This window comes from Haemaphysalis longicornis, unplaced genomic scaffold, assembly GCF_048455015.1.
Source record: "Haemaphysalis longicornis isolate Haplotype H1 unplaced genomic scaffold, Haemaphysalis longicornis Haplotype H1 scaffold_9, whole genome shotgun sequence".
NCBI classification, from domain to species: Eukaryota; Metazoa; Arthropoda; class Arachnida; order Ixodida; family Ixodidae; genus Haemaphysalis; species Haemaphysalis longicornis.
The window spans coordinates 27029190-27050567 of NW_027526460.1; the positions used below are offsets into that span (position 1 = coordinate 27029190).

General features: G+C 43.3%; 1 protein-coding gene across 1 annotated transcript in view; it reads right to left on the bottom strand.

Annotated features, from left to right (window-relative positions):
• LOC144151637 (cadherin-like and PC-esterase domain-containing protein 1) overlaps positions 1–21378 on the bottom strand; it is a 139675-nt gene that overhangs the window by 20692 nt on the left and 97605 nt on the right. The window contains exons 10-12 of the mRNA XM_077682751.1: positions 12814–12989; positions 6462–6705; positions 5140–5244 (exon numbers count right to left, since the gene is read on the bottom strand). Of these exons, the coding sequence (XP_077538877.1) occupies positions 5140–5244; positions 6462–6705; positions 12814–12989 (525 nt within the window). The remainder of the gene's footprint in view (positions 1–5139; positions 5245–6461; positions 6706–12813; positions 12990–21378) is intronic.

The window sequence follows — 21378 nt, forward strand, 5'->3', positions numbered from 1 at the left end:
CTTATCCATATTTCTCATACTCATTCAATGCAAGGCACTCACACCACACGACACAAACATTTTCCTGAACTGCACAGACAACACATCAAGCTAAACCCATCACACCTCTTGGCCGACAACCCAATGTTTTCTAGTAAGCGTGTTTTTCAGTTTTTATCAGACGTCAAGTTTTTACAGCTTCTTTCATATTACGCATCATCATCCTGGCCCTATACACCAGCCATGTTCAAGGATTTTAAGCCGCTTCACTGATGTTTTTACTCAGATAATATAGTATTTAATTGTGTAACTGTGTCGTCCTCAAATAACTTTGTCTTTGGCGCTCTTTGCCCTTGTTCGCCTTGTGCCATTATACCAAAACCACCATCATCATCCTGAGAGTATGCAACTGCAACAGAGAAATTTATACATTCGAGAAATATACAGTTTTCGCTGCTTTAGAGAAGACGCACTCAACACAAAGATTCGATTCATGGTCGCGTCCAACAAAACTTACTTTAACCCCTTTTCTCAAATTTACTTATTATTCAATGCATTTGAAAGCATCGCGAATGCAATTTTTAATAGCGCGCAATGCCGTACTTGCTGGGAACAATAATTATCTACTGTGAAAACCAAATATTTATTTCGTTCTTCTCTTCTACAATTTTTTAAGTGGTATCGCTTATTTTTATAGTTCTTCTAGTGCACTTTTAGCATTATTTATTTCCTTTACATTTTAATTTATTTAAATGACACCTTTTTAATCTACTCTACTAATACACTATACGTTAGAAAATGTCGCAAAAGCAGTTTCTAAACTACACAATGATGTGCTTCATGAAATTAATATTGTATAGCGAAGGAAAAATGTATCTTTTGGTCCATCCTCACACAATTACTTTTTATTCGCACGCCGTTTTAGAGGTCCTTTGTTGTTTTATGCTGTTTTTCTGCTCTTAACATCATCTGTGCGTCGTCTAGACCTAAAAATTAAAACGGGCAGAAAACGATCGCGTTATATTCGTTAGAGCTCGAGAACGCTCTTTGGGCGCCCGTCCAAATGAGGCATTAGCCAGATTGCTTGGGCATCGGAGCGTAACGAGACCACGCTTGGACACGCAAACTCTCCGGTGAGCAGTGTGACCCTTGACGGCGTCCGTAGTGGGGGCACGGAAAGAGGTACTCATTCTTCGCATCAGAGGAAAAGAAGTACTCGTCGGAAAGGGGTACTCTTATGCTTTGCATCACAGGGAAATAGGTACTCTTATGCATAGAATCACAGGGAAAGAGGTACTCTTGAGAAAAAGGTACTCTTATGCTTCGCATCGCAGGGAAAGAGGTACTTTTATGCTTCGCATCACAACGGAAGAGGTACTCATGCTTCACATCACAGTGAAAGTACTCTTATGCTTCGCATAGTAGGGAAAGAGGTACTCTTGGGAAAAAGGTTATGCTTCGCATCACAGTGAAAGGGGTACTCTTGGGAAAGAAGTTCTCTTCTGCTTTGCATCACAGGAAAAGAGGTACTCTTGAGAAAAAGGTACTCTTATGCTTCGCATCACAGGGAAAAGGTACTACTCTCGGGAAATAAGTGCTCTTATGCTTCGCATCACAGGGAAAAAGTACTACTCTCGGGAAATAAGTGCTCTTATGCTTCGCATAACAGGGAAAGATGTACTCTTGGGAAAAGGTACTTTTATGCTTTGCATCCCAGGGAAAGAGGTACTCTTGGGAAAGAGGTACTCTTGGGAAAGAGGTACCCGTATGCTTTCCATCAAAGCGTGGATAAAAGGCGTTAGGTGTCGGGGACCGCTGAGGTGGGCGGCCAGCGCGGACGTATTCAAACGCACAGGAAACACACATACCACTTTGAACTGCCATAATTTTTAAATAAATATCGTAACCACTGCGAAAGTGTAACAAAGAACAACTCTGCAGACACGGCAGCTAAAGGCTATCTGCATTACTCATGCACGTGCAGTTATAGACAAATTAAATGCGATGACGAAAATACGAACCAGAACTTAGAAATAGCGTGATTTCTTTCCTTGGAAGCCAGAATAATGTGTGGCTTAGTTACAGTGACAAAGTTGGGAAATGTGGCTTTCCGCGTATACCAATAGCGCGCCATTATTTGAAATCCATGAGCAGCATTTTTCAATTTTGTCTGTTCTAATTTAAGTTTTCATGTTCGCATTTTATTTGTTCATGACTGTACATTAGAAAAAAGCAGGGGATAAAAAATATTCAGTTAGGCGTCACCTTTTGCTCAAAGCTGCGAGGTCGTACAAATCGGCTACAATAATTCCAAGAAAAATTCAGAGATCCTGGGCGTACCTTTTACCGAAATGTCCAATCGGTTTTTGCTTACAAATGTTACCCACCCAAATGCACAAAAGCGTATTTCGGGATTTTGCCATAAGAAGCGTGCAAAAGGATGAGCGGGATTTTTTTTTAAACTACTCCCCTCCCAAGGGGAAAATGGCGAAGATGTGATATCAGCACCCAGCCAAAAATGCTTGACCTGCGGACTTGAAATTTCGGGAGCCCATACATATTATGGCAAAAGAACTCAACCAAACTGTGTTGATTTTTGTAACCGCCCTAACAGAGGTAATACAGTTGACCCCGTGTCTGCTTTTTTTTTCGCCGAAAATATCGTCCAAAGATGAGGCTTCAGCCGTCTCTGCCCCGTAACTGCGAGAAATTGTTGGACTTCATTCCCGATACTGGACTCTATATCTTTCTATAGTACAGGGAGCCACCTGCATCCTGTTGTCTTTTCTTTTTCCTTTTTTTTTTCTTTCTGTCGTGTCCCTAATCCTATCTTGTACACACTCTCTTCACGTTTCTTATGCCCTGTGGCAAAATGGCCTAATAAATAAAAAAGAAAGCACAGCTCCTATCTTCCCCTCCCATCCCTAAGCCAATATGTTCTGTTCATTCCCTCTTCCAACTACCATTACGTGTGCAATGAAGTTTTCTTCAAATAAAAAAAAATTTTCCCGCGTTCCCAGTGCTCGCACGCTTATCTGTTGGTACAGCGGCGACTCTTTGACATTGCGTTTTAACACGTTGTCTGTGTTTTTTTTTAACTTGTGCTGTACCCATCGGCATATTGGTCCACCGGGGCATCACCATGTAGTACCGCTAGTCAGACGCCTTCGAGCATGTGCTGACAGTTTCCGTGGTACTAGAGGACCATTTCAAGCCCTGGGGACACCGTCTCTCAGGCATGCGGGCAGTCTGTTCAGCAAGTACGCTGTTGATTAATTGGGGTGTTTAACGCGCCTAAGCTATACCTGGGCTATGAGGAGGCCTCCGTATTAATTTTAACACCCTGGGGATCTTAACGTGCGTCGAAATCCCGACTCACTGGCGCTTTCGCTGTTCGCATCCATCAGTAAAGCGGCGTCCTTGGGCTCGGCAGCGTCTTAGCCACTGAGCCACCGCGGCAGGGTGCAAGTACTCCGTTAAGCACTGACGCAGTTAATGAGACACAGTGGAGAGCAGACATATTCTGGTGTGGGCTGTCTCGTCAAAAGTTCAGCCCTGTCGTAATGACGGCTGCAATCATACAAAAATAGCACCAACCGATAAAACGCCTTGTGTTGTTACGACCAGTGCTTCGTTTGTACTGTTTATATCGCTCGGTCCACCTACGGCCGCCCTAAATATCGACCAATATCTGCAGCTTGATAAATACTGCTGGCGGAGCAATGGAGAAGTTTTTGTGACTCAAACGGAGAGCTATACAAATGCGCTTGTTTCTGTGATATCACGCTATCTAAGCCTTTACATTGCAGGCAAGTAATAGGAACTAAACAGTTAAAAAAACGGCAAAAAGTGCTATAAGTCTAGGTTAAGCAGCTTATAAGTCGATTACCAGACGTTTTTCCTGCGCCCAATTGAACAAAATTGACGTTGGTCATGTGATCAACGTTTTTCAGAAGTAGAAGTTCGAAATTACTTGCTTGTAATTGCTGTATGAGCCCGGCTTTTTCTCGACATGGCACTAGGCAGTTGCTTCCACGCTTCACATAGTTTTCCTGCGTGCGTAGGGGACCTTTACCTACAATTGTGCTTGTAGAAGACCTACGAACAGCCTTATCCCTCTCCCGCCATTCCTTTCATGCCCTTTTATCGATCCACAAGCGTAAATTTAGCGATAATCGTTCTTGTTCGTCGATATTCCGATAGCTACTTAGCCACGATGGTCATTAGAGGCCGTCGCTCGATGCAAGTCAAAAGCGGTCAATTTAAGACAAGTGGTAGTGAAAACCGGGCTACGTTTATCGAGAATCTGTCATCAAATATTGGATTTTCTTTCATAAAACGAACTGCCTACCACTTCACGAACGCTCTAGGCAAGCGGCTTGTTTTTTGTCATATGCGATTGTTGAATGCAGTGTCTAGATTCCTAGTCCCGCTGTGCGTATTTTTCGACCGCGGCATGTTAGACATCGGTTTCCAAGGGTGATTTTCATGCAACTATTGTATACAACCAGCCGGTGGTCCCGGTCTTTTGTACTGACCTTCACTTTTCTACATTAGTGTATATTTTTTAACACAACTCTCACGAATAATGAACCGGTATTGTTCTTTAAATCATCGGCAAACATGGACACAACGTCGTGGGTTCACGCACTGAACCAACGATTGGGTTATAAGGCAGACTCTTTGGGCGCTACACATTAATTCATGCCAGCTGGGGTACTCTAACGTGCGCAAAAATCCCACGCACACGCAGGTGCTCTTATTCGGCTGGATATACGGCTTTATTATAAGTCAGGTTAATATAGGTAAGGCTTCTTCTCCGTGTATATAACTGCGCCGATAACAATGTGTGTGTGAAGTGGTTAGTAGTTTATTTTCTGCGGTATTTCCAGCAACACCTTTGTTGACCTTTGCTTAAAGCAGTGAATAAAAATAATAAAAATATTAGCCTGTACTTGTCCTGCGTTTAGCTCTAAAAAAACGGTTTTTAGAAAAATGCTTGTAAAAACGGTTCGGTAGATCGTCAAGTTGGGAACCAATCCTTCTAATAAGGCCTCAAAAGATACGCATCAAATGTTTATACCCTTTGAAATTGCTGTCTATGCATGAACTGTACCGAATCCGATTAATGATCAGGTCACGTGTGAAACGTTTTCTCACCTGTTGAAATCCTCCCGTCTGCATGGACTCTCGCCGCGTGTCCATAAGGAAGACGAGGTCCTCGCGGCTAAGGCACAAATCGTGGGATATCTGGCAGCTGAGGCCCTGATAAAGAAAAGAGGAACAAAAGGTTTTACATTTGGTTGGAAGAGTTAACACCCCATGATGAAATACCTGCTGTCCCATTTTATTTTCAGAACAGCAGGTTGCGCGCTTCATATGTTAATAGAAAACACTGAATACACTCGACAATTGGCCAGTAGGATGTCACACAAGAAGCCCGGACAAACTTGTTTATGCTAGACTTACTCTCCCTTGGACCCAATGGCTTGTCTCCTCTCTGGCGCAATGGGCTTCTGTGTGTAATACTTTTTTTCTCGCTTCGTGTTTTTTTTCTCTACCGTACTGCGGAAGCCAAAACAAATTGTCAGGCAGCAAACTCTTGGTGACATTACTGCAGGAACCAACTCTTTCCTAAAAATAATGTACTTTCTTGTTTGACTCCACACTAAATTCTACCTGGCCGAAAAAAAACGCTGTTTTATGTTTTTACGGCTGCATATATATATTGTAATTTTAAATTAAACGCCAACAATGAAAAAAACGGCTTACAATGAAAAAAAAATGCAATACTTTTCTTTTACAATTCTAAGCTATAACGAACAAAGAAAAGGCAGTATGTTTGGACAAAAGTACAAAAAACGCACAGTATTGGGTGGCTCTCTTGTTTTATGTTTATATTTCAACACGGTGTTCACTTATTCTGCGTTCCGTGTCTGCCGGCAGGCCTTATGCACAGTTTTTACACAACACACTGATTTTCTATTGGCTAACAAAATCCCTAATAGCGGGGCCATCTCTACTGAAATACGTCCCTGGTAAATTCATCCAGATAGGCACAGGTGAAACTATTTTCTATTTTTCAACTTGCTGCTGTTACAATCTTGAGCACCTAAATGCAGTAAATTGGCTTTCTAGGCAGCCCAAACGTTCCATTCGAAAAATTAGAAGCAGTTACGATAACTGTTTTGCGCAGCGTCGAACCCAAAATGTAGAGATGTTGCGGTTTTATCTTGCGACAACTGTAGTTTCACATGGCCTTTTTTATTGATTCGTGCTCCTTCTTCCTTCTTATTTACTATTTGTTCCTCTGAATTGATACCAAAACTCATGTGAGTGGTACCTCCAACGAGTTCGATTATTTTTTCCCGAGGGGCATTACCCCTACTTCTTCAATCCTCTCCTTTCTGCTTTATGTCGATATGACATCCCCGTGGGAAGGCCGAAGTAACCCTAAGGTGATTCTGTGGCAGCCGTCGTACCATAATGCCGAGGTTCTCGAAGACCTCGTCGATGCCTTCCGCCACTTCTTCTGCCACTGAGCGGGTGCTGAACACCAAGCCAAGCGCGTCTGCCAGCACTCTCCGCTTGAGCCCATTGGTGGGCTCATCTTCCGTCCTCGGGCTCCGGTAGAAGCTCGGCTGACCGTTAACGTCCGTTACCACCGGCTGGAACGAGGTGTTTAGGCTCAGGTCTACGCCCAGCAGCTGGAAGCACCTGGGGAACCTGCGACGAAAGAAGCCCGAGATGACGTTGTTCTGAATCTCGTAGGGATTAAAAACGGCAAGGGAAAGTGATTGAGGGAGCACCTGCTCCGCGCTTTGTCCGCCGAGAAGGCGCTGAAGGATGCACGATGTTGAAGATGTCATTAAGAAGGAAAGACACTAAAAAATGCCAGAAGTTTTGAGTGTCTACGTCAGCTGTATTGGGGGACAAGAAGAGCAACAATACGGTATAATGAACACAAGGGCCGCGGTGCGTTATTTTGCTTGGGTGAGTCCACGGCCAACTCGCAGAGACGAAATCCTGGCTAGCATTTTCATTGATACTCCCTGTATTCTCTAAAACATCAGCCCCGTACAAAATTCGACAATGACTACAGGGTGATTTCAGAGAAGATTGAACAAATGGTGGCTGGTCGACCTCTTAAATTTGATTGATTTCGTTTTACAATCCCTGGTTATCGTAATGTCCGCATTCACCAAAATTTACCACTCCTTCCAAAAGAATATTCAGAGAAGCGCGAAATCTACAAGTGCCTCCAACCTTCGCTGAAAGTGCGTCGAATCGATCGTCAAAGCTTCAAAGACCAAAATCGCAAACGTAGCACGAAAATATGCGACGATATTTCGCGTACTAAGCAAACGCATCTACGACAGATCTAAATTTATACGGATACATAGTGTATGAGGTACAGGTATACTGCTGTACTCCTTCTTCATGATCGATGCGAGTATTGTTTTATCAAAAACTGTTCCTGTTTCCCAATTTTCAAGTAACCGTTTTGGCCCAATGGGAGGATGGTTTCACGCACGCGTCAATGTCCAGAGATCTTATCAGAGCTGTTCGGTTGACCAACCGTTCTATGAAGAAATGCACTAGTTTGTTGGCAGAACACCAGCGGTCCCATTCGGACAGCGTTCGCATTAATATTTTCCACGACAAAGTGAAGGAAGCTCCCACTAACGCCAAAGACTTGAAGGTAACGATGCTGTTCGCAACCTTCACGACCATCACGACGGTTTAAGTTCACGATTGCTGCCGATTTGCTTCTTCTTCGCTGCCGCAACAATCTTTACTCCATATCTGTTGCTATAACGGCGAAGAAGAAGCATATCGAGAAAGTAGAACGAACTAACGAAACGAGAACACTTAAACTAGGCGCCCACCGGTGCAACATGTACCCTATCACGTCTTCTGCGCCAAGCAGGTGGCGTGATTCCTCTCCCCACAGTCACAGCCGGGTGAGTAAGCCGTTTAACTGACGCGAGAGGTGCAGACATGGAAACTCTAAACCCATGAAAAAAACTCGAGCGCTCAACGGGCCAGCGTATCCTTGTCTTATACGATCAATCCCTTTTTTCAGTTCTATATGCAAGAGAGATTAGCGCCGGCATACAGGTCTCACAGAATTCTTTTAGCCTTTGTTACGGTATAGCCTGGGATGCCGTTGTCATTGGATTTATGTTCATTGTCAACTCACTAGCCAAACATGTAACTGACACCTCCGCTGTCAAAGATGCTTCTGAATCACGTGTAACCCTCTGTATAACGTGTATATTTAGGCGTAAATAAAGTTATCGTTACTAACTAATATCATGGTCGTCGCAGAGTGCGTAAGACTACTGACTCTAACTCCGTTTATCTACCAGGCACAGGTTTGAATCCTGCCGGTAGTTTCTTTTCCTTGCACCGTTATACTGAGTTTGTGAAACACCGGAATCAACGAATTGCTAAACAGCTTCGCTGTTAAAAAATATTTGAACACGACAAGGTGGCCCAACACTACCTGTCCGTGCGCTCGGGCCAATTTCAGCGGCGTCTATCTACAAAAATACTTGTAAGGGGCAATCCGCAAATTTTATGCTCGTTTGAGCCTGGTGTAAATTTTCCTAAAAATTTGTTGCCGCAAGGAAAAAATGTTTCGTAATTAAATGACAAATTCGGCTCACAGCCCACATTTTTCATGATTTAAGCCTAAATCTCACAAAAAAGTACTCAGGTTACGACCATCAGATTTTACTTCAGTGTTCTTCTTACATTTCTAAACAAACACAGAAAAGATAATGACGTTATAAAATATGATGAAGATGCAACGGGCACGCAAGTTTGAAAAAAACACTGAAAACCCCAAGTTCAGATACTAATATAAAAAAAGGCATGTTCGATTTTTTTTTAAATTATCACGTTGCTCGTCTTTCGCGCTGTGCGTGCTTCAGGAATAAAATGGGGCAACATGTTTTCGATGATTATGCAAGTACATGTAAATGCCGGCAAGCGGGGAGAATTCGAGAAAATCTAAACTTCGGCGGCCGTTCCATCCTAAGTGTAATTTATAGAATTATAATATTCCGTGTATTTGTTTACAAATCTAAGAAGCACATTTGAGTAAAATCTGGTGATTGCAACTTGTCATTTTTTGTAAAATTTAGGCTCACAGTGAAAAAAGTAATTTGGCTTTCAGCCGAGTCTAGAATTTTATTACGAAACAATTATATTTTTGTCGGCAACAAATTGTTTCCAGAAATGTAGGCCAAGTGTACATTGGGCATCCAATTTACTAATTACCCTTCATAAATATTTTCGTAGATAGACATCGCTAAAATTGGCCAAGGGGCTGAGGCAAGTAGCTGTGGGGGTCCACCTCTTTGCGTTACAATTCTTTATAGTTAGACAATATTTTCCCAAGGAAGTTTCGGTAAAACCGAACATTACATAATCAGGGAATGAAGTTTCAAGCAAAAAGAAGAGGTCGACCAGCCACCCTTCGTTCAATCGTACCTGGAACCACCCTTCGGATTAGGCTACACTCTATGAGTCACATTCGACAAAACAGGCCTTCAATCATAATGCTAATTCCAGACAACAGCAAAAAATAAGGACTATCAGAGAACGAGCGGACACGCAGAGCGATGGTGTGTCTTCGCTTTCCGCGCAAAACGCCCGACGTTAGTGCAACATCATGTCTTTCCAACAAGAATCAGTGAATGTGATTGACTCATTCCCTATCGCTTGATTATAGTAATGACTTTTGCGACAATTATGAAGAGTTCTTCGATAGCCTACAGACCAAATTCTGAGCCGTCTTGCGCAAGACGTAAAAAGGACAGTTGCGATAACTTTCTATTGCCTCAAGCATGAGCCCGTCAGTATAGTTGCTCTTTGTTGCGGGATCAAGCCAAGGCAGAATACAATGTTGCGTTCATGTTGAGTTTCATAGTACGTTCCTCGGAGATGGCCGGATCGCATTGTACTAGCGTGATAAATTGAAATACGAACAGCGGAGCGCGTGGCTTTCAGTACATGCTGCGCATCCTGACGACGGGCCGCGTACACGCAGTGCAAACAAATTACGAGTCTTCGTGACCAACCTTGATTTGGAAGCACCATCGCATTTCTATCGTCTGTTGGGCGCTCAGCACGAAATAAAAAAATAAAGGAATATAGCTGCGTGCGGCGTTTACACTCAGAACCGCAACAAAGTTAAATAACGCTCGCGTTCGCGGGCGCCAAACCGGCGGTAAGGCAAACCATAACGCTCGCGCACCGAACCATAGTGTTTCTGGGCACGAACTCTCGTAACTTGTTCGCACTGCGAATACGCGCCCGTCGCCAGGATGGGAAGCATGTACTGAAAGCCACGCGCTCCGTTGTTGGTATTTGAATTTCTAATGATAGTGCATAACAGACTGAAGTAACAACAATAGAGATGTATATTTGATTGAGTGTTTCTGTAGGAAGCACTGGACAGTACCGATTGTGCTGTACGTGCTATGGTAGCCACGGAATCAACAGCCCGTCGTTAACTTCTCTGAAAGTTGACACCGGCGCTTCAACCAGACAATTAAAACTGAGCTTAACAGGACCTTTTACTCCGGATAAATATATGTGAGACGGTTTAAGCACTCGGGAATGTATTATGTCAGCGAAGTCTAGTGACGAATGTAGTCATAGTGCTATGTTATTCATCCAATGCGGTTTAGATGTCCACATCAAACAGCGTAAAGAAAATTGACAGAAAAATAAAACTAAGGGTTGAAATTGTAATACACGCGGTGTAAAAGATTCGTCACGAATAATGTTAAGGAGCCATTTCAAACATATTATGTGGGTACACGCAACTGCCGAGATTAAAGAACGATGTCTTAAAAGACCGTCAAGTAGAAATTCGGTAGTAGAAATTCGGCATGGGTGACTGAAGTCTCAGAGACTGCTCGCGTCATTTTTGTAAATAATGTAATGTAAAGCGCGTCCAAGTGTCTTCAGAAGTTTTAGAAACTAGAATGCCTCCAGAATAAGCTTAAGGACGGAGTAATCTTAAGTCACTCCAAGTAAAAAAATCACTGAATCCCAACACAGATTTTGTCATTTTACTCAGGGCACGTTTAACGACGCAATCCCTGTCTGCGAAAACGGGACTCATTCTAAAACTAACCGTGGCGGGAACTCAGTGCCGGAGATAGCTAAAACATGCGCAGAAATAAATGGAGTTAGAGAAACTGATCGGGATAGGTCGTGTGGCTGCAGTTCTTGAAGGGAAGACAAAAAAAATGCGTTTTACACAAATTCTACCACTGGAAGGGCGAGAAACGAATAGGAGGTGTTAATTAAGCACGCACAACTTATCGTTCGAAAAGTTTGAGTAAATGGCCTTGAAGCACTGGCTCGAGTTCGAGCCAGCTTCTAATAAGCCATATGCAAAACTTGATTGCAAGCACTAGATAGAATTATGTACGGAGAAACTGCGCGTAATAAAATAGATTATCTAACCACGACTACAGTTAGCTTAATTTCTCAACGGTTCCTGGTTAATGTGGTCGACTGAAGTAGATATCAGTCGCCACTGGATAAATGTGAGCAACAGAACCTTCAACCTTCATTATTATTTTTTCATAAAAGTCATTTTTACTTTTCCCTTCGCTTCTATCGATTTTAAGCGACACGCTACGATGCTCGTGTGTTTTAAAGTATTAAGATCAATGGCAACCCAGAGTGAGCCTTGGACATAAAATATCTAGCGATGTATTGTAAAAGAGTCGCTGCCGTGAGAAAGGCGCCAGCTCGTGTATTGTTAGGAGTGAAATATCTCTGAGAAACAGTTTGCCATTAAAAATTAAGATTTTTGCTTGCTGGCACCAAAGCACATTCTAGGGGTAATGATTGTTGTACCTCAATAGCAGGCTTCCAGAAAGCACACAAGTTATATTTTGCCGCTGCAAATCTAGCTTACTGATTTACGGTTGTAATTACATAACACAACGGCACACAAAAAAGTAGTCCAATAAACGTATGGTTGATGCCACAGTATCCGTACACAGGGCATTTTTTATGAGTAAGACGGATTCATAAAAAGGTCAGGAGTTGTGGTTTGGGCGAGTATGTGCAAACTTGCTACGCTTTACAAGTGCGACGCAATGACGACGGTCCTAAACAGAAAACACACACACACACACGATGCGCTACTTGAAAAGAACCCTCTCTTTTGCGTTCCTAAATAGATTGGGATGTTCCACATCAAGCAAAAAGTAGGCAAGTCTACGCCCTGCGAAGGAGGATTCAAATGCATTAAAGGCCACCCCGAGTAATTTTTCTTAGAGCACAAGACTGCACAAAAAGATATCCAAAAGTTGGAATCGATTCTGATGGCCATACATTAGTGGAACCAATCAATATCGATTTGGGGTTATCTAATGACGTAAAGAAATAAAATTAAGCGTGCATGCGCCCTTAGAAAAAAATCTGCAAAAAATCATCCTATCGATGTCTGTTTGTTTAAGTCATACGTCAGACGACCTTAGTTACACCAGAACCAGACGTCTGCTTCCCAAAATAAACAACTGCAAAGGAAACGGAATCCCCGAAATGTGTAGCTTTGTTCGCACTGTATTCATAAACTTACAGATGCGTGTGTACCCAGCGTGGTACCATTAGCAAACGAAGTAAAATTCGCGGACATTGTGTATAACTCATTGGAACGCTTGCGGCACCTTGCTTTTTAAATCACGCAATGGCATTTCACTTCCGCTGCTCCTGTATTTACCCTATTAACTGCTTAGATATTACTGGCAGAAAACGAAAGCAACATATTGGCGCCAATTAGGCCATTTTTCTCACCTGGATTTCCTAAGTCCCTGTGCCGCAGGCGATGCTTGTAGGACTGCTTCTGCCACTAGCAGCGTCCTGACCAGGACTTCAGACAGGCTCTCCAAAGCTGTCTGGAGAGACTGGCGGCCGTAGTTGCGCTCCACAAACCGCCAGAAGCGAGACAGGGGCTGAACACGCATGCTGGGCTGCGTTGTGCCAAAAAAAGGGTTCGTTGGAAGGGGCATCGTGGAAGGGAAAACGAGATTAGATGTCACTTGCGTTAATCGGCATGTGTTACTCAGATAGCCTGGTCGGGAAAAACAGGCTGCAGAGGTACAGAAAGATTAAGTCGTAGAAAGATCAACATTTACGCACGTAACCTGTAAAGGGTGCACCACCTTGTAAAGACAAATACTGCAACAAAGCAAACTTTACAGCAGCAGTTCCTGGTTCTGCTCAGCTAAGTCCAGTTTAAACTTAAAACTCACGTGATTTGTGACAAAATTAGAGCCGCCAACGCACCTTGTGCTCACCGCTCATTCACTGTCGCAGGTTTGATCTCCTTAATATAGGCTCCGCGCCAAATGTGTTCATTTACGGGTGTTCCGTTTTGCCCTACAACTTGCATTTGGCAGGAGCCTTTAGTGAAATATTTCGCTCATTTTAATAACAAAATGGCGAGGAGGAACGACCGCATCGCTTCTACAGCAATCCCGCCTCCAAGATTTTGTCATGCTGATCAGGCATGTAAGGAATATAAGAACACATTTATGGTACCCCGGCTCGGGCAATAACAGTTTGGCGTGGAGTGTAGTTGCAATCTTTGTAGCATGTTGAGAAATAGCGCTCCTAATTACGACTACACGCACACACCCAGTCTTCTTTAAATATTTAATAGGGCATGTGTGAATAAAATCCGAATGCATTTTGAAATATAAACAGATTCCAGGATACCAAAGAGTATTTGCACGTACGGAGTAACGGCCGTTTGGAACAAATCTAACACAGCCAAGAACATAACAGGTATCAAAGAAAACCCGAAGACTTTTAGAGGATATCTTCTCACTTTAGAGTCGTTCTTTCGGACACATACTTCTTTAGACGGTTGATGTGGAGAGGGAAATTAAAATATGGGATGTGGTTTTGTGCAACTTGTCATATGGAGGCTTCAATTTCCTTGAACACCGCACTTACCATCATGGCAGGTGCTCAATGGATACAGCATTCAAGAGCACAAAAAACTTGTTGAAATGCTGGCGAAATTTGCGCAAACGGGGAAAAAGAGGGACTTATACCGCTAACGTGCATGGTGCCAGGGATTTCGATTATCTTTGGATTAAGCCTTGTAAGATGAGGGTGCCGTGCAAATTGTTTGACAGAGGATGTAACCAGTAAATTCGTTTTATTCGAGACGCTGTGAATTTTATACCCTCGGCACACTTTTCGGTAGCCCTTTTTTTCTAGGAACAAACGCCTCCTAGCCGGTGGGCAACCTTCTTCCGGACTTGACACGTGCAACAATATTTCGCCTTTCGTTGAAACCGCCACTCACACGCGTCATGGCTTACTGAGGCGTTATCGGCGTGCACACGTTTAAAAGAGAATGTTTGTGCATCGACGCACAAAAACAAGAGAATAACAACGGTCAGCTCTCTTTGCAGCTCATGCTAAAAAGGAAAAGGGCAGAAACAGACCATAGGAAAAAAAGAACAACAAAAGATAGGACACGAGAAACAAACAACAGGAGAAGGGGAAATTGGAAAAGGCTGCAACGCTTTCATTGTCAGCGGGGAAAATAGGATTGCGTCGTGTCAGATTTTGAGCAGTCAAGAAAAGACAAGGAGTAGAACGCTCGTGCCATTCCAGAGTAAGGAACAAGCAAAGGGATACGCGGGCCAGGCCTTGGGGAGCGAAAAAAAGGATGAGGAACAGGAGGACTCAGGCAAATTCAGGAGGCACGGGGATGGCGCCTCTCTGGTGGTGACGAAACAAATAGTGAAATAAGCGACCCTGGGTTTAGGGGGTAAAATATTCGTGCGAGAACAATAGCAGGAGAACGAAACTAGGGGAGACGCTGCGTGATCACAGTAGGCCCTGGCGTGACAGGCGACGGACGTGGTGGCCTCTTAAACGCCTAGAAGGGTTAGAAGAATAAGAGTCAAGCAAAAACAATTGCCCGAACTTATGTGCGTTGTCAAGTCAGGTAATTGCATTGAGGCGTTTGCTGGTCGTTTACAGCGTTTCGCAAAACCTGCTGTCTTTATAGAAGCTGGGGTTGCCGAGAGCTCTACGCGCTTCGTATGGCCGCCGCTTTCTCCGACAGCGCTTAAGTTCTTGTCTACTATCATTGCCGGTCTTTTACAGGTCGAATCCTAGTGGTGCGACATGTTTTCGTGCCATCGTACTTAATCCTTTCATTCCTTAAAATATCAAGTTTAGAAGCTTTACACACCGAAGCTGCACATGGTCTACGAGGCGCACCTTAGTGAAAGACTAGAACTAATTTAAACAACTTACGATTGTTTAGCGTCCGCCGAAATTTCAACCCAACGACGCTTTAATTTTTGGCTTAGATGAAAAGAAAAAAAGAAAAGTCACCGATTCCGGGATAAAACTCGAACCCTCGGGTTCCTCAGCGCAACGGTTTATCCAGTGAGCCACCATGGTACGTCTCTCTTTCTTTTTTTTTCGCGTTTTTTTTTCTGTCAGGGGTCCATAGTCATGTTACCTTTCCCTGACTGATTTGATTGATTGTAGGGTTAAACGTGCCGACGCTAGATAGGCAATGAGGCGCGCCGTAGTGGAGGGCTGCGGAATAATTTTGGCGACCTAGGGATCTTTAACGTGCGCCGAAATCTCGAACACATCGGTGTTTTTGCTTTTCGCCGCCATCAGAAAAGTGGCCGCCGCGGCTGGGAATCGATCCCACGTCGTTGTGCTCAGCAGCAAAACGTCATACCCACTGAGCCACCACGGCGGGTGTTTTCGTTCCCTTGATGTACACCGTGTTATTTTACCGTCCGTGTGTTTTTTATAGGTAACGCGCCTCTGGCTCTCCTGGTTTACATTTACATTGGCAGGTGTTTTTGAAACTTTCGCGCCAAGCGTTGAGCGGTCGTTCCGCCCTTGAAGTGATGCGGGTGGGTGGGAGGGGGGAGGGACTAGAAAGAAACGTCGACAGAAACTTTAACAGCGGCACCGCAAGCCGAAAAACTGTGCCTAAACTCGTCACAGTTCCCTATACTACGTTGTCGCTTTCCCGTGTCAGACACGGAAAGAAACAAATTAGCAAACGCAAAAGTACGTGAAGCTAGCAAACAAGAACATGAACAAAACGAGCATCAAGAGCAACATAGAAACCAACACAAACTAAACTATTGCATTGTTTGGGCATTAGGGTTAGGCATTGGCAGCCCGGAGAAAGCGTGACATACATGACTATCGCATTTGGCGCGCGGTGAAAGTGTGTTTCGCTTTGCCCAGCTCAGTCCAACTTTTCTCTAAAGACGTCAAGCGTACATCCGATTTCCAGGAAAACGGCCTTTCAGCTCCCTCTAAGAAACGTCCCTCACTAGAAACAATCCAATACCACACATTGTCAGCGACAAATGGTGTGCCGGATTTAGTTTCAGTCTTTCGGTGCACAGGAATAGCTTTTGGTGCGTATTTTGGTAGCTCCGCAAACCGCTCTTTATTTTTGCTTCGATATTTTGGTGGCGGGAAGCACCCGACAAGGATGAAAGTGGCATTTCAAATCCTCTTGGTTTAAGGAAACATTTGCGGTTTTGTTTTGGAGAGCCTTGTGCCTTTTTCACGCGCGAGAAAAGCAGGGGGGGGGGGGGGTGGAGGGGGGGGGGGGGGGCTGCCTGCTTTCAACCACATTCCTTCTTCCTACAGGCGGAAAACCAGTTTTTCGTACTTGGCAATCTCTGGCCTGTTTTCGTCATTCAACTTAGCGGATTTTGTTTCCATATTGAAATCTGAGGCCTCTCTCTCCTATCCGACACCCCCCACCCTCCCCTGCTACTTGATGATTTGATGATAAAGCGCCTGAAGAGTGGCATTGAAGTGCATCCAAAAGCAAGCAACCCATTATTTTTATCAGTAAAGATTAAAAAAAAAACGTAACGAAAGCGGCACCGCAATGGTGTCGCTAGCCTACACGATTGCTACACGATAGCCTACACGATAGCCTACACCTACACGATTTTTTTTTTTACTTTTTCCCGTGGCTGCTGATCCCCATACTGTTGTACTTTGCCTCACCCTCCTGTGGTCTGTTGAGTCATGGGGGTTGACATTGCAACCTACAGGGTTCGTATCGGAGCCTTCAGAAACTGCTGCAGAAATAGGATAGGGGTTGCTGAACGCCCTCATTCAGAGGCCCGCCTACTCTGTGTCTTGTGCTCCAAGCCCTCTCTTGCACTATCATTCTGTCTAGCGCTGCTTTTGCTCTGTGCTGGGGACATTGAGGTCAATCCAGGCCCCAAAGTAGATGATGTGTATGCCTTGCTGAAAGAATGCATTGAAGCCAACAAAATACACTTTGACGCCACTGCAAATACCTTGAAAGAAATACAACGAGATATTGCTGATATTAGGTCCCGAGTTTGCGCAGTTGAAAAAAATCTACCTATAGTACCCGAAATAGGCACTGGCGTCAAAGCAGTCAATGACACACTTGAGGAAGTTAAAATGACTTTGTCGCGGACTAATGGTGGCCTAGAAGATGTTGTCGATGACCTAAATAATCGTTCACGAAGAAATAACTTGTTAATAAAAGGTTTAGCGGAAGTCGACAAAGAGGACTATGAGGCTAGCGAGAAATTAGTCAAGGATTTCTGTTCTACACATCTAAAAATAAACTTGCAACCCGGTGACATTGAAAGGGCGCATCGAATCGGGCAACCTCGTCCCGACTTTACGCGCCCGTTGATAATAAAGTTCCTAAATTCCAAGACAAAGGATTCTCTCCTTCGAAATGGGCATAAACTGAAAGACATGAACCTAAAATCTGGCTTGAGGAAGACTTCTCCCCTAAAATACAGTTCGCAAGAAAAATGCTTCGTGATTTCGCTAAAACGAACAAAGAGAAGGATGAGCGCTACAGCGTACGGTATAACAAACTGAAGCTTAAAGGGCACATATACTACTATGATGCGGTTTCTGCAAGAGTAGTTCAGGCAGACCCACCGCAAATGCGCAGCACGGATTGACAAACAGTCCGAATCAAGCCTATAAAAGCAAAAGTACAAAATTTATCCGTTCTTCTCGCTAATTTCCGTAGCATTATAAATAAAGTTGACTCGTTGCTTTCCGTAGGTCACGCATGCTCAGCTGATATCATTCTAGGCACTGAAACGTGGCTCCGCGAAGACATATGCAATAGTGAATTATTGCTTCCACATTATTTCACTGTCTTCCGTAAAGATAGAACTTCATCTCGTGGCGGTGGCGTGCTGATAGCAATAAGGAGCTCTTATCAACCTTCCATTGTTGCCATTGATACCCCTCTCGAGCTGCTCTGTGTAAAAACCGAATTTGAAGGTTGCACGTGTATAATCGGGGTCTGTTATCGACCGCCCGACAGCAAACCAGATTTTGTTGATCACCTTACCCATGTACTCGAATTAATTTATAACAAATTTCCTCAGTGTGTTTTGGTGCTTGACGGTGATTTCAATTACCCCTCCATTAACTGGGTCACACCATCATCGCCATCATTATCAGTCGGTCTTGAGATATCCCGCTTCCTTCGTACGTTAAAACTGTTTCACCTAACTCAGTTGGTAACTGCACCTACGAGGGGCGAACGCATTCTCGACTTAATTTTTACAAACAATCCGACAAACGTTGTAGTCCATGTCCTTGATGAAATTAGTGACCACAGAGTAATACACTGTTCCCACCCTCTCCCACTTCCTAACAAGGAAACAAAGCCTAAACGCATACGTAATTACAAAAAAGCTGATTGTGAAAAAATTAACTGTATGCTAACTGAGTTTTCGAGCTCCTTTTCGAGCGAATTTAATAATCGTACAACTAATGAAAACTGGATAGTGTTTCGTGACTTCCTTAAGAAAATTGAAAATACGTGGATTCCAGTGGTTTCCTTCACATCACAAAGAAGTGCTCCTTGGTTTACGAAAAAGGTTAAACAGTGCCTAAATAAAAAGAAAAGAGCCTACAAAAAGGCTTCGCAAAGCAACAGTGTCAGTACTTGGAACAAGTATAAAGAATTAGCTCGGGAGTCGGAAAAAGCCATTAAAGAAGCTAAGAATTATTATTTTAATGATACGCTGCCGCATTTGTTAAAATCTGATCCAAAAAAGTTTTGGCGCGTAATTAACCCCAAAGATACGGACAGTGTAATAACAGTAAAGGACGCAAATGGTTGCATTGTACCCACCTCAGAATGTGCCCACGTATTAAACAATGTTTTTAGTGAAGTTTTTACCGACGAACCCCCCCTTGACGAGTCCTGTACCGCCGCTCCTACCACAATAACTTACCCAAGCGAGCCTATCATCGTTACTGAAGTTGGTGTATCCCGTGCAATTGCTAGACTTCCGCTTCGCTCCAGCCCTGGACCTGAGGGCATCAGCTCAAAGCTGCTAAAGTTAACTAGTCACGTATCCTCGTTTTTATTGTGCCTTATTTTTCAACAATCGCTTGATTCTGGGTGCGTCCCTGACGATTGGAAATCTGGTCATGTCAAACCCATTTATAAATCTGGTGAACCCTCATGTCCAAAAAACTACCGCCCGATTTCCCTCACATCGGTTTGTTGTAAACTCCTTGAACACATAATTTACTCCCACATTATGCGACATCTCAATACTAATAAATTGTTATTCGATAATCAGCATGGGTTCAGGTACAAGCGGTCTTGCCAAACACAGTTGTTTGAATTAACCACGGACTTACACGACTCTTTGCACAAATTGGTTTATACAGATGCAGTATTTATCGATTTCTCCAAAGCCTTCGACCGCGTTCCCCACAAACGGCTTATCCAAAAAATAAATTGCCTAGAGTTAGACGTAAAAACTACCCGCTGGATTAATGAATTTCTATCTGGTCGCTCTCAAAAAGTAAATAGAAATAATAATCTCTCCAGTTCTTGTTGTGTTAGGTCAGGAGTACCTCAAGGATACGTTTTAGGGCCTTTATTATTCCTGATATATATTAATGACATTGCGAACAATATAACATCAACAATACGGCTATTTGCCGATGATTGTATAATTTATAGGCAGATCACTACCACCGATGACGTAGCTATTTTACAAAGTGATTTAAATACCCTCGCAGAATGGTGCCACGTGTGGAAAATGGAAATTAATACCGAGAAAACTAAGGTCATGACATTTTCTTCGAAGCTAAATACTCCATTTCATCAATACACGTTATGCAGTTCAACAATTGAACGAACCCATTCTTTCAAGTATCTAGGTGTGATATTTACTCCTGATTTAAACTGGACCATGCATATTGAGCACATAACAAACAAGGCACTAAAAAAACTTGGCTTTCTAAAGCGCCGTTTATATCTTGCGAACCATGTCACCAGACTTCGAGCATAAATTTCCCTCATCCGTACAACCCTTGACTATGCTTCTATTATTTGGAACCCTCACACAGCTATTCTGTCCGACTGTATCGAGTCCATTCAAAATCAGGCTGCCCGGTTCATTCTGCGCTCGTACTCGCCATACCAAAGTGTATCGGCATTAAAACAGATTCTTAATCTTCCAGACCTTAGCACTCGTCGTAAATTCTTACGTTTGACCTTTTTTCACTCTCTTTATCATGGTGTTACATCTTTTTCGTGTGCTCATATTTTTCCAGCCCATTATGTGTCCAATCGCACTGACCACGATCGTAAAGTCTCGCTCATATTCGCAAGAACCAGAAAGTACCAAAATTCCCCTTTTGTGCTATCCGTAAGCGAGTGGAACGAGCTACCCCGTGAGATTGTAGCGGTGGATGACCCGTCTAACTTCCAATCTGCTCTGCGCAAATTTCTGAATGTGGAAAGTTCCGACTGATACTTCTTGTGTGCCCTGTTGTATCTTGTGTGCCAGTGCAGCGTTGATGTTCGGCTGCCATGTGTACTTCTTGGCATTGGAATGAACTGCGGGTATGAAATGCGCTGTGTGGTAACTCCGTGTCGCTTCTTCTTCTTTTTTTTCCCCTTCCTTTTTTTAACGAATGTATGTATCTTTCGCCCAGTTGTCTGTTCGCTCAGTGCGGTCTTTTTTACGCGTGTTGACGTATGCATTGTATGGATAGTATCCCCCCCCCTATGTAATGCCTCTCGGGGCCTTTAGGGTATTCAAATAAATAAATAAATAAATAAATAAATAAATAAATAAATAAATAAATAAATAAATAAATAAATAAATAAATAAATAAATAAATAAATAAATAAATAAATAAATAAATAAATAAATAAATAAATAAATAAATAAATAAATAAATAAATAAATAACTTAACTGAGGATATGGCGTGAAGGGGCGTTATTTCTTCTCAATGCGTGCAATTCGGTCACCGGTTGCACGCTGCGTCGCGACGTTTTCAATAGGCTCATA